The sequence below is a fragment of the Elaeis guineensis genome, chromosome 3 (assembly GCF_000442705.2).
Source record: "Elaeis guineensis isolate ETL-2024a chromosome 3, EG11, whole genome shotgun sequence".
NCBI lineage: Eukaryota > Viridiplantae > Streptophyta > Magnoliopsida > Arecales > Arecaceae > Elaeis > Elaeis guineensis.
In genome coordinates, this window is record NC_025995.2 from 94173320 (window position 1) to 94187192 (window position 13873).

The window sequence follows — 13873 nt, forward strand, 5'->3', positions numbered from 1 at the left end:
ATTTTTTAAATTAAATTGCTTTCTCCAAAATTCTATTTTTTTTAATAAAATTAAAGATTTCAAATCAAAATCCTGCTTTCTCTGTGGATTTAACCCGACTCACTACTTTCTATATATTTTTAATTTTTATTGAAGTCAAAATTTAATTGATAATTATGGTGTCCTAATGACAGCATCTTGATCCTATCAGTACATTAAAACTAAAAATAAGCAGATTGAAAAAGACTGCAAACACATTGACGTCATTGGCATGCCATGTTCAACATAAAGCAAAATCAGGTGGTTTCAGATTGCATATCATACAGAGATATTTTATACTATTTCTATTTAAATATATTTAGTCATAAATGGAAGGGGCACAGATCTTTTGCACAACTAACAAAAAAAAAATAGATTTTATCCATCTAACAATCAACTATCAGTAACTTCTTTAACTCAGTGATAAATGATAACAAATAGTAAATTTTAGGTTTAACTCTATCTTATAAGAAGAACCACTTATGTATTTTATTAACTATGTTGTGGTCATAGGTCAAGGGGTCGAATGGCTCAGATGGTTGGCTTATGTCTTCGCCTCCACATACGTGAGGTATTATCCGCTTTAACTCATAATCATCTTTAGGCTTCAGTGGACCTTTAGGCTTCAATGGGCCTTGATCATTTAGGGCCTCACGGTTTTGTTCTTTAAAAGGCACCTCACGGAGAGAGAAAGTTCCAATCTATATAAGCCATACTCTCTCTTGACTCATAATCGATGTGGGACTAAAGAAGCCCTCTCTACACCACAACACTACCCCCAGTCAAGAGGGAGTACGTGTGGACAGGAGGTATTCCCACAGATGGCGCCAATGTTGTGGTCATAGGTCAAGGGGTCGAATGACTCAGATGGTTGGCTTATGCCTCCGCTTCCGCATACATGAGGTATTGTCCGCTTTGACTCATGACCGTCTTTAGGCTTCAGTGGGCCTTTAAGCTTGAATGGGCCTTAGACTTCAATGGACCTTGGTCATTTAGAGTCTCACAATTTTGTTCTTTAAAAGATGCCTCACGTAGGAGAGAAGGTTCCAATCTATATAAGCCATACTCTCTCTTGACTCATAACCGATGTGAGACTAAAGAGGCCCTCTCTACACCACAACAAACTGTAATTCCAACATTCATTGTTTTCTCTGTACATTAGGAATTAGATACTTTCTGATATAGATGGATATTAAACATTTCCAAAATCACATTGGAAATGTATATCCATCTGATAAATTCTAGAAAAGATTGAGCTTCAAAAATGATAAAGAAAGTATAATTTCAAAATTCTAGAAAAGACCAAGCTTCAAATATGTATGCTTTACAACATCTTCAGTTAGATATCTCAAGTAATAGCAATCTCGAATACAAACCCAGGCAGCATGCTCTCAAGAGAGTAGATAGCTATATGACAAGTCCAGACATTACATTTTATCAATGCTACAAATTATTCTTTAAAAAAAAAAATCTTGTCTAAGCTTGTAGAAGGTCAAGACTAGATAAATTATAATTTTACAATATCACTGATCTTAATGAGAGCAAGAACAAGCAAAATTTAGACCACATTACAAGTTGATATTTAATAGTGTGAGAACAATAGCAAATATGAGAGAGAGAGGTCATAGATTTCATTTCCATGCTTCCATAAACGAAATGCATGGTGACTCCATGAGAAGCTTATCAGCCTCTTACACAATCAGAAAAAAAATTCAATCTTATCATGCAAGTAGATGTTCTACATTAATTACTAAGCAGTATACCCAATGATATGCAGTACATTACTTATCATGACAGGGTAAACAACCCTCAAGAAGAGCAGCGATTCGAGGTTGGATGCTTCGATTAGAGTTTTGACTGGAAAGATCTATATACGATTGGAAGTTGCAGACATTGGAGAGCTGTGGGGGCGGAGGACAAGAAGGGCAATTTGAGAAGGAGGTTAGGGTTTCGATTGAGGAGACGAGAGGTAGTGACGAGCCGTACATGGGTAGAGGAGGAGGAGGAGGCATATCTAAGGATGATCGATGAGATTGACAGCGATGGCGATGGTGATAGCGATGGCGATGGAGGAGGAGGCACCGACAACTGCACGGCTATCGGGGCTTGAGATGAAGGAGAAAGAGTGGGAGGGGTGGTGGACTGATATTGGTAAGAGATGGAAGGATGGGGAGCTCATGGGATTGACAGCGATGAGGTAGAAAGTCGGCTATCGGGAGAGAAGGGGTCTAAGTTTTCAATTGAGGACGGAGGGATGGGTATATCGGGGATGCTGAATTTTAACAATGCTTGGTAGTCTCCGACGATGCTTTTCTGTATCGCAATTTGCCGGCGCTTTTAAGCATCATAAATCACCGACGCATCTAAAAAGCATCGGTAGTCTCCAACCATGCTTTTTTTTTTTTTGTGTGTGTGTGTAGTGACGTGTTGGGTGGGAACTTGTCTGTCTACTGTTCTGGCTGAGAGGTATCCATTTGATTCAATTGATGCGGGTAGGTTGAACGTCAGCCAGACGATTTAGGCCGCAAACATCTTATTCTTATCTTATCCTTTTTCTCCTGGACACTTGCAAGTCCCGAGTGGGGAAGTGAGCAATTTAGCCGACCACGTAGCTAGACATCCCATCAAGTTTGGTTCTTAATTATTAGATCAAAGACTTCTAGAAGGTTTTAATTTATACAAAATTAATTTGCATGACGGCCTCACAATTGCATTGCTTAATTTGAATAAAAATGCTATAGCAATCCACAAAATATAGCTCACAGGAGCTCTCCGCCATGCATCCAAAACACCATAAACCCATCAAACAAAACAATCTGCTAGTATATGCTATGTCATACATGACGTATGTTGTTCGATAGCTATCTATCTCCTGACGACGGTCATTCAGAAATGCACGTATGGCACCCTACGATGAGATCCTGGTTGAGCTCAAAAATTCACTTAGCTGTAGCATTGTATTCTCGTTTCTTCTTTGGCATGCATCATGAATTGGGCCACAGTGCAGCAACGCGAATGGTGGAGGAGAGCTGAGTGACTTTTGAGTGCAGGCGCACGTCACCAAAGAAGTGAAGAAAGCATAGACAAAGAAGGTAGAGTAGCCGTTCCAAATCCAGTTCTTAATTTATTCGGAAAAGTTCTTAAACTTTCCTACTACTCGTAGGTTCTTCTGCATATTGTAACATTCAAAACATACATAGTTATAACCGCTACTTATTTTTGATGAAATAAACCACTACTCATCAAGAGTATTTGCCGGTTATCTTCGCAAGCCTTCCACCGTTGACGTAGTCTCTAGGACTATGAGATGCAACCCCAGGCAAGATTAGCCCAGATGCCCTGTAGAGGATCGACAAAAACTCTTCTTTGAAGTCCTTGCCTTGGGTTCTCCCTAGGAGCAGAGCCTTCATGAGGTCACCCAAAGCATTCAAATACACCGGAATTGTATATTTTACATCAAAGTAGTTGGGATTCGGCGAATCCTCATTCATAGCCTGTTAGTCATGGTGGAAAAGAATAAAAAGATGATGTTACAATTTCAAAATAATTTAGTGGCAATAAGGATTTTCCTTTTTTCTTCCCTTCTATTTAGAGAATATCCATAGACGACCACCAAATAAATAACTAAATAAATAAAAAGGAACACAGAAGACTAAGGTCTGGTTTAATTACCTGTCTCTCATACCATCCGTCGTAGTAGATGCAAGTCCCACAATGCTTGAACATTGCCACTGGTGGCATATCGAATGGAACTCGAGGGACGATATCATAGCGATACACCATCCGATAGTACCTTTTGCTCAGGATGGATTCTACGTATTTTTTGAAGGTAGCATCTCCAACCCTGGGCTGCCCATACGTCATTACACCGTATATGGAATCCAGGATATCGTATTCCTCATGCATAGCTAACAAAGCTGGGAAAATAGCAGCAAGTGCTCCACCCAAGCTATGTCCGGTCACCAGTATCTTTGCATTGTTGTGCTTCTTTAGCAACGTTCTCAGTGTATCCCTCAGCACGTAGTATGCCACCGGTTTGCCAGGGTCATTCCTACTCAGCTCCTTTGGGAAGCCTTTCTTGCGGTCCATCTCATGTTGCAGGCCAAGAGCCTTTAAGAAACCCAAATGGACGCCGCCCAATTTTCCCATGCAGAGCCAAGAAAGGTCGACATCGGTGGACCAGTCCTGGGCGTTAAAGGGCTCGGTGCCACGGAAGGCCAGGACGATTAGGTCGGCGTCCTCGGTCTTGTCGCATAATATGAAGGCTTGGGTCGTTTTATCTTGAAGGAACTCTGTAAGATTATGTCACGTCATTCTCATCAGTCAAATCTTTCATCACTTCAAGTCCTACATTATGTTCTCATGTGTCCAGCGCTTCATTAAGACACAACAAGCGATTGCCAAGGAGAAACAAACAATAGAGCATGAAAATTACGTTTCGCTCCAAGGACGGAAAAAATAATTGAGGTCCGCTTTCCTTTTGTTTTTCTGATAAAAATATAAAGGCATTTACGAAAATTTAAATTATTTATATTTAAATTTTAAAATTTTAAAATATTAATTAATCATCAAAATTTTAAACCCTATCATATGATCTGATCATTTATTTCCATCATAAAATATTATCATATAAAAAAATATTTAATTATTAAATTTAAAACTACTCTTCCCACTAACTTAGCAAGGGGTTTTTATTTTGACGAAAATAAAAATAGAGCGGGAGGGGACTTGTATGAATCTAGCACTTTGACATTTATGCCGGTGGACGAATGATAAAAAATAGATTATTCTAAGATTTATATAGATGGATGGATGACGATGAATGGAATATTTTGAGATATGTGTAAGTAGATGAATGATAAATGACGGAGTGCTTTGAAATTTATACAGATAGATGAATGATAAAAAATTGAGTATTTTAAGATTGGTACAAACAGATGGATGATAGAAAATAGAGTATTTTGATATCTATACATACAAATGGATGATAGAGAATGAAGCGTTTGAAATCATATGAAGGTCATGATTCAGACTCCTTAAATCAAAAATATCTTTGGATTTTTTTTATTCTGTTAATAATATTAGAATATAGATAGACGATTGGACCATATTGTGATGAAAATAATATTTTTGTAATCAATTAAAATTTTTTGAATTTTTGAAGTGTAAGTGTAACTTGCCCGATTTTGAAAGGATGTCTCCATAATTTTTTTTTGTTTAATTGGACAAAGTGAAAAACAAGATTTAGAGGATATTAGGAGAGTACAATGCTTTTTTATATGATAAAACAGGCAAAATGTTTTTACATCCAAAAAAATTGAGACAAAATGTTGGGCTATAAATAAAGATAGAATTTGAGCGTTGATTTGCTGCGTCAGCTTGACACGCTCTGACGGCCTAATTCTAGGCCTCGTGCTCTCTGTCAAGTTTTGCCGGATGTGAGTCTGGTTTGCTGCAGATACTATTTGTAAATAATGGAGCTCATCTCTCTTATGAACCTCAAATATTATTGTCTCTACAGCTGGGAAAACTTGTTCCCAACCAACCCTCTCTATTTCTATCATTTACATAAACCAGATATAGTTTGGACTCGGACTAAGTTTTGCTTATGAACGACGCTCATGATTGTGAGCAGTAACCAGGCTCAAGTTTTGGTCAGAAAAGTTTTGTCGATCCAGACTTGGTCTTGTTCTCTCAACAGCCCCATGGCCACGCTTGGAAACGTCAAGGAAGGATAGCTCCAGTATAGACAACCAAGACAAACAATTTCTATAAAATATTATAATTTTATATGCCAAAAGAAATGCCATTCTTTTTTTTTGCCAGATCATGGGGTCTTTGGTCCAACTCTAATTTCTAAGTATAGGTTTCGAAGCAGGAGAAGATTTGCCAAGCTTAATAAGAAGAATGATGCTTACCGTTCCAGCAGCTGTAGAACCCCACAAAGTGCATCTGCATCCAATGAATATCAAAACCAGAGTTAGCCTGTTTATATTTGATAACAAATCCTTGTAACAACGACTATAAAGACAATAAGAATTAGTTTCTGATTCAAGATCTGCATGCATTAAACCCAACTCATTTGCTCGATCGATCCGGTCGAGTTTTGAGCTTATTTTGATCACTTCCGAGCAAATTCAATCGGCTCTCATTGGGTCAGGTCCAAATTAATTTACTAAAGCTTATACCCGTGCTGGCTCAAAAATTGAACCTGAATTCACTGGCACATGGAATTTGGGCAATAACAAATATGGAGCATAGAAGGCCAAATTTTAGATCTGTGTAGCACTACCCCATATGAACTTAATCCAACTGCCCACCGGCCCACCCTAAATGCACGTCATATTTTTCTCATGCAAGTTGGCAGAAAAGAACAAAGTCATGACCCCTCTCCCAACTCCAAACTGCCATTCTTGATTGATTTGACTGACAAAAATATGAACCCTAGTGGAAAAGAACATGTATCACAGATGATTTGGTGAGCCTTTGAGTTTCATATTTCTTACCTTCCAATGGTTGGTCACTGCATCCTTGATATACTCACCATTCTCGTAGGCTAATTTGGCAGCCATCATGGCGAGATCCAAGGGATCTGTTTCGCCAAGACATGTTAGCTTATCCAAGTGGATGTGATGGATGGAATCGCTCTTGCGGAGATCAAGTCGTGCATCGATGTGTGCGATCAACGACCGGAAGTGAGCTGCTCCACGCCTGGGGATCACAACGGACACTGCAGGGTATTGATTGGTTAATTCCTTTTATTAAGAGGTCGTTTTAGACGTTAATTTGGCATATTTCATGAAGAACAATATTTACTCAGAAACCCAACATAAGACGTACTAGAAAGTCGGAATTGAGGGATATGTCAGAGAAGTGACCTTTATTGTCATATAATTTAAGTAAAAGCAAGCATGAAACACATGATTGGATCAACAAAACAATGAAACATTGAGACTTTTTAGCAAGAAACAAAATGTAGAAAAGAGAAGTTGATGAGCGACACATAATTTGGATCCCTAGTTTTAGTGGTAAGCTCTTGACGGCCACCAAGGTACAATAATATGTGTTATTAAAAAGTTTGATGAGTGAATCACACCGTTTGCACTGGCCATAATGTTGGCATATAAAACAAGAGCTCGTGGGATAATGAAACATCATATATAGGAAAAATAGTATAGCATTAGCTTGAGCTATGTGATTGGAGTCATGGAAAATTAACAACTTTGGATGATTTTTTTTTTTATGATTTGGATTTCAAGTATGAGTATTCATTTACATGCATGTATTTTCTAGTTCCTCTATATTATAGTGACTGCTGAAAATTAGACCAAATTTATTAGAAAGCAACTCATAGGCATATGCTTGTCCCAATTTATGAATATCTTCCCCAAGTAATGAGAAAAGTATTTTTATTATTTTTTTTCAAGAATAATGAGGGGCCACCACCTGCACGATGTCATTGATCCATAAGGACTGAAGTTACATATATGTTTTCATCTAGTACATGTATTTTTAACATGCTTTTTTAGTTTCATATGTATGCATATGTAAAAAAGATGGGTCATTCAACATGCGGAAATGGATTAAGATACGTGGTAAATGCTCCCAAAAATAAAAAGTAAAAAGAAGTAGGTACGTAGTTAATTATATACATGAAAGATTATTTTGTAGTTTTTTTTTTTTTTTTTCTTTTTTTTTGGTAGAAAAAGATTATTTTATAGTTACAAACCGTTCTGGAACAAGAAGTAAAAAGATGGACCTTCTGCCCCGTTTCTCGGGAGAAATTATTAGATGACCAGGTCCAGTTGACCGGTCAAAATCCCGGGGCAGGTACATGGGATCTGGTCCATCTAATAATTTCCCGTTTCTCACGTGCCATCTTCCTCAAAAAAAATTTCCCGTTTCTCACGTTGGGGAGAGAGAGAGACTAATAAGTCTTACACAACTTTGAATCCAAGTTCTTAAAAAAACTAAAGACTTGATCAGCTAGCATTGAAAAAACTGAAAAGAAGATGATGCTGATAAGAAAGAAGAAAGATACATTTTGATTAAATGGTAAGGGATGAGAACCCATCCTTTATTTTCATTATAGCTATAAGCAAGATGAAAGATGCACCTTGGTCCTAAAGCAATTCAATAAGCAAGTCAATAAGAGAAAACCTGTGATAACATTCCAGATTAAGCCTCGTACTCCTCCATTAAGGCATATCAAGTTCAGCAAAAACTCAACTATGTGCCCAATCCACTTCAGTGGCGTTCTGATCATGTATAATATCTTTTGAAGAACACATGTCAGGGCAGTGATCCTGTCGGTCAGGACACCCTCGAGACTACCGGCCACCGAGCTGCTGCTCTCGACAAAGTTATAATGGATCAGATGTCTTCTAAAGATGAGAAGACTTAGTAGATCGAGCAGACTAATGTTCTCATGCCGGTATATCATGTAATCATCACAAGAAGCTTCAGAAGTTTTAGAATCCATAGGCAAAGTTGGATTGGATAAAAAGGAAGAAGGGTTTTGACAGAGAAAAGAAGAACAAGGTGAGGTGCAGCAACCCTAAGGAAGTTGGAGCACTTTATATAGAGAGAAGAAAGCTAGCGAGACGTACCTAATATATAGCGTGTCACTCGTTTAATTAGCTGGCCCCCACAAAGCAAATTAAAGCAGGTAATGGCATTTTTTTTCTTTTTTCAGGTAAACCGAAATTTAGCAATGGGTATCTTTTAATTAGTCATATAATGATGCCAGGGTACATATCATGCGTCGGTTGGATGATGAACCAACTCAGAAGTCATTTTTTAAGGCAATTAATATTAGTTCAGGACCACCTCAGGCTCCTTATCCTCTCATCACTTGAAGCAGATATTTGAACTTTTATAAAATGAAATGCAAGGCCCAAAGTCCATGTTAGACTGGGTTATGTACCTAATTTCAGATCTTGGCAAAGAAATGAAATTTGAGGAACAAAAGTCACATGGAGCAGAAATTAGAGAAAGAAATATAGAAGATTTTTTATTTTACCATATTTTTTTCTAATGTCCATCTTAAAATAGAAGTTTAAAAGTTAGGGATTTCTCCTAACGGAATTGTCAATCCCATAATAAAAAATAAATAAAGAAAGAAAGAAAATTGCATGTGTTATCTTTTTTTTTAATTATTATTTCTAAAGTGATACATATTATATAGGTAAATAATATACACCAAGCAAATTATTTTATCATCCAGTAAGCTAACACACATATGTAGATAAATTGATACATAACTTTTAGAATATGATATTTATCGATATATACTATATATATATATATATATATATATATATATATATATATATATATATATATATATATATATATATATATATATATATATATATATATATATATATATATATATATATATGATTATATGATATACACTTTGCAAATAGTCATCTAATAATCGAATAGACATCTTCAAATAAACTGATGTATAGTTTTCAGAATATTATATTGATCAGTACATACTATATAGTCAAGTAATACATACTTATCAATTTTTTGATATATGCTACAAGTTTCTTTGATATACACTCAACAATAATCCAATACACACCTTCAGATAAATTGATATATAGTATCGCTTTTTATCTAAAAATACGTCTTAGATCACTACTAGGTATGTATTAAAAAAACTTGCAATGTGTATCAAGAAGTCGATAAGTATATATCATCTAACTATATAGGGTGTGTTGAGGAATATGATATTCTGAAAATTTTGTGTCGTGCTAGATGACTAATTTGTTAAGTATGTATTATCTCGTTATGTATCATATGTTGGTGAACACATATTCTAGAAACTATATATCGATTTATCTAAATGAATATATTGATATACTAGACGACTAATTTACTTAGCATGTATTATTTTGCCATGTAGAATATATTGATAAAAACTGTATTCTGAAAATAAAGAAGTAAAAGAATGCATGTTTTTAGTTTAATCACTGGACTAAACTTTGAGAGTAAGAGTTTTTTTTGACTTTTAGATTTCTTCTTTAAGATGAGTATTAAAATAAATATGGCAAAATCGAAAGCTCACCCCATATTCCTTTCTCTAGTGCCCACTTTATATGATTTTTGTTTTCTGCTTTGGTCACCAAGCCAATGACGAAGTTGATGTGATAAGATGTGACAAGACCACTATACCCATAGGATCGATGAAGTAGGGGTGCAAATGGATCAGGTCGGATCGGATCATGAGTGACCTCGGCTCGATTTGATTCTTTAATCGGATCTTGATATTGGATCTAGACCTAGCCCAAAAAAAGATCAGGTCAGATCCTTGCTCAAATTTTTTGACCTAATGGGTCTTCGGATCAAGTCGGATCCATATATAAGCCGGCCCTAATTCATAAAATATAGATTTGGTTTGGATCCAGATCGAGTCTAGATTGGATCGTGGATCAAATTAATGAACAAACAATAGCTATACCTATTCAATCGATTTTTATAAGTAGAGTTGAGGTTGATTTCACAAGTTTACCACCTAATAATGACGATCGCAGCGTATAATGATTTTTGGAGTAGTCATCAATATATGACAATTACATTCAAAGGAAGCTACCAAGATGTATCTCATGTACATATAGAAGCCAAATGGATGTGAGCTTCCAAGTTTAGTCATCGGATACAACTAAAAGTGAAATATCTATTTTCTACTGATCCTCTAAATTTCTTAAGTTAGAAATGTTGTGCAGGTTTGATGCGAAGAATTTCTCGTGGAAGTGGATAAGAAAAAAGATAATATTTGTTGGAGACTCCATCAGCTTGAACGTGAGTGAATGCCACTCAATTGTGAAAGTAGAAAGGGAAGAAGATAATATTGTATAGATAGGCAACCCGCTGTAATTTGTGCTCAGCCCATGCTAACATATAATGAATTCGAATCATATAACGAGTTTGGATTGGATCAAGTCATTGAGCATAAGATCCATATAAATTCAAAAATTTAAATAGATCGAATCGGATCAGATTGGATCAAAATTCAATAAATCCAAATCCAATCCAAAAAATAGAATGGATCTAATTTTAAAATCTGACCCAAATCCGTAAGCCCTTTTGAACAGTTCGGATCGAATCTCCATAAGTCGGGTCGGGTCGGATCACGAGTCAACCTGACCCATTTGTAGCCTTATGATGAAGTAACAAATTTTGTGGGTGTCACACACCTATTGCCATGTATATAGAAGGACATTGTGGGCTAGATGTACACTTAATTACGCAATATGTACTAGGGGTGCAACCGAGCCAATCTAAGTCGAGTAGCTAGAAGCTCGAGCTTGATTCGATTCAAAGTACTCAGATTTGAAACTTGACTTAAATCGATCGATCCTTAATATACCAAGCTTAGGATTGACTTAATAAGAAAAAGATAATACTCAAGAGCGACTCGACTTAATTCAAATATCAACCAAACCATATTCGAGCTCGAATTCTAACCTTAGCTTACTATATATATATGATAAAAAAAAATATTATTAAATATATATATAAATTTATGAGTCTTGGAGCTGAGTATCTTATCACTCTAGTTCGACTCGAAAACTATTCGAACTACTCGAGCTTAATAATAATTGAGTCAAGTCGAACTTAAGTAACTCGCAAGTAACTTGACTTGTTTGCACTCGTAATATGTACAACATCCAATTGGCTAATGGAGAGAGCTTCAAAGGAAATCAAATAGCCAATGGATGGTTATAGACACTTTCCACACATGTTTCATATGGACCCACTAATTTATCGTGACATTAAATTATTCATGGGGCAATGCATTCTTCTCATATCCTTGTGGGGACATTCGAGTGCAATAATTAGAATATAATCACCTTTTTGCATCCAAGAGACGTTTGTGGTCACGCTCACCAGCCAATTTTTTTCCCCTCCTCCATTAGAAGACAAGGATATGTGTTTGATGCGTAAAGGAAACTTTAATTTGGTGCAGTACATGGAGAATATGGAATTTGAAGAACATAGAATTTACCATCATGTATGGTTTAATGCACCTTTTTAGAGAAAAGATTAGGCAAATACTTCACAATGCGAAGGTTGAACCTTTTGCAGCACACATAACCTCCAAATTCAGAATCAAAATGAAATTCCTTCAACCAAATGACTGGAATTGAAGTCATTCAGTCTTATTCAAAGCCTGCACTCCCTTCAAACAAATACCCTTTAAATGGATCGGACAAATGAAAAACTAAAGAAGATCCAAAGTTTGAAAAATAAGATAACAATATGTTAATTAAACAAGCAGTGTGCCCTTCTTTTATTCGGAGAACTCTTGGACATGTTGCACCAAGTTATGATGACCTCATCATATCTTCTCAAGTCATTTTTGGAAATAATCATGGATGTCCCCTGAAGAATAAAGAGAAAACAAATAAAATCACATACTCACGTGGAATTAGTATTATTATCAAAAAGCGGCGGTACATTGCATGTGTGCAGAAGGGATAAAAATGTGTCCTACTGACTTGCTCTTTGTTTTCCCTTGTCTTGACCTGGTCATAAGAATGTAACTTGTGGCCATAATCCATCAATTTATGACCTTAGTTTTTCTTCAGTCGTTCTTTGAAGTAATCATGGGTGCCCCCTCAAGAATGAAGAGAAAACAGGTAAAATCACACGTTCACATGGAATTAGTGTGTTATTATCGAAGAGTCGTGAGTATATACGCATAAGGGATTAAAATGTGCCCTATTGACTTGCTCCTTGTTTTCTCTCCTCTTGGCCGCGTCGGCAGTTGGAAACCAACGCCGGCCACTCGGATTTGCGGTCTCCTCTTTATTTTTGTTTCTTCTCTCCTCGTCCCGTCGCAGGTAGGGGAGTCGAATGTGGAAGATTTATCCACGGCTACCACCCAACCGTGCATCACATCAAGTTTGCTTTAATTGTTGGAGCAAAGGAATTAAAAATTAAATTTTCATGCACCTTAACTTGGTGAAAAGCTTCATGATTGCATTGATTGATTGATGTTAAGTAGCATAAATACTCACATGGAATGCAGGCATGAATTGTAACAAAAAAATAAATATAAAAGGCTGGGCCTATTTGCTTTGTCCCCATCTATATTAAATAGCAAACACAAGGGAAGTGTTCGATATAATCGACTGGTTGAAAGACTTCAAGGACCCAACGCCAAATAAAAAGGACAAAACATCCACGAGGGGGCCAGTCTGGCCAGCTAGGCTATCCATAAATGAATTTGTCTTCTCTCAATAAAGTTTTTTTTTTTTTTGGTGTTCAATAATTTCGTAATAAAAAGTTGGACAAGCGCTGCATGCCGGGTCCCCTCCATGATCCATGTAACGACGAAGCAACCACAACTTGTAGAACTTGGCAAGCCTTCCACTGACGGCATGGTCTCCAGGACTGCGAGATGCACCGGCAGAAAAGGTACGTTAGCCAAGATCCACAATTTTTTTTTTGGGTGCGCGCGTGTGGATGGTTTGGATGGATCACCGTAGATGGAGCTAATCGAGCTCCTTCCGGCGATCAACAATGGCAGCAACTACTGATGCGAATAATCGATGAAAATAAATGGTTATGAAGGCGATGGTACGGAGGAACTAATAAATTTCGACCCATCGGCATGTAAGAGGGAGGCAATAGAGGGTGAGACGATGAGAATTTAGATTTTAAAATTAAAAAAAAATAAAATGAGACGACAAATTACAGAAAGATCCGGGTGGTCATGTATCGATCACGCGGTTGAAATTTTATAAATCACAATTCACAGTTGCGGGAGAAATTAAAATTTAAATGGATCATTCGAATATTAATCGAACCATACTCGAATTCGAATTCGAATTCG

General features: G+C 36.7%; 1 protein-coding gene across 1 annotated transcript; it reads right to left on the reverse strand.

Annotated features, from left to right (window-relative positions):
• Positions 1-3119: 3119 nt before the first annotated feature.
• Positions 3120-8567, reverse strand: LIP1 (lipase). The gene is given in 5 exon segments (NM_001317875.1): positions 3120-3512; positions 3691-4310; positions 5937-5970; positions 6525-6748; positions 8179-8567. Coding segments are annotated over 5 exon segments (1452 nt in total). The 5' UTR covers positions 8501-8567; the 3' UTR covers positions 3120-3260.
• Positions 8568-13873: the final 5306 nt, after the last annotated feature.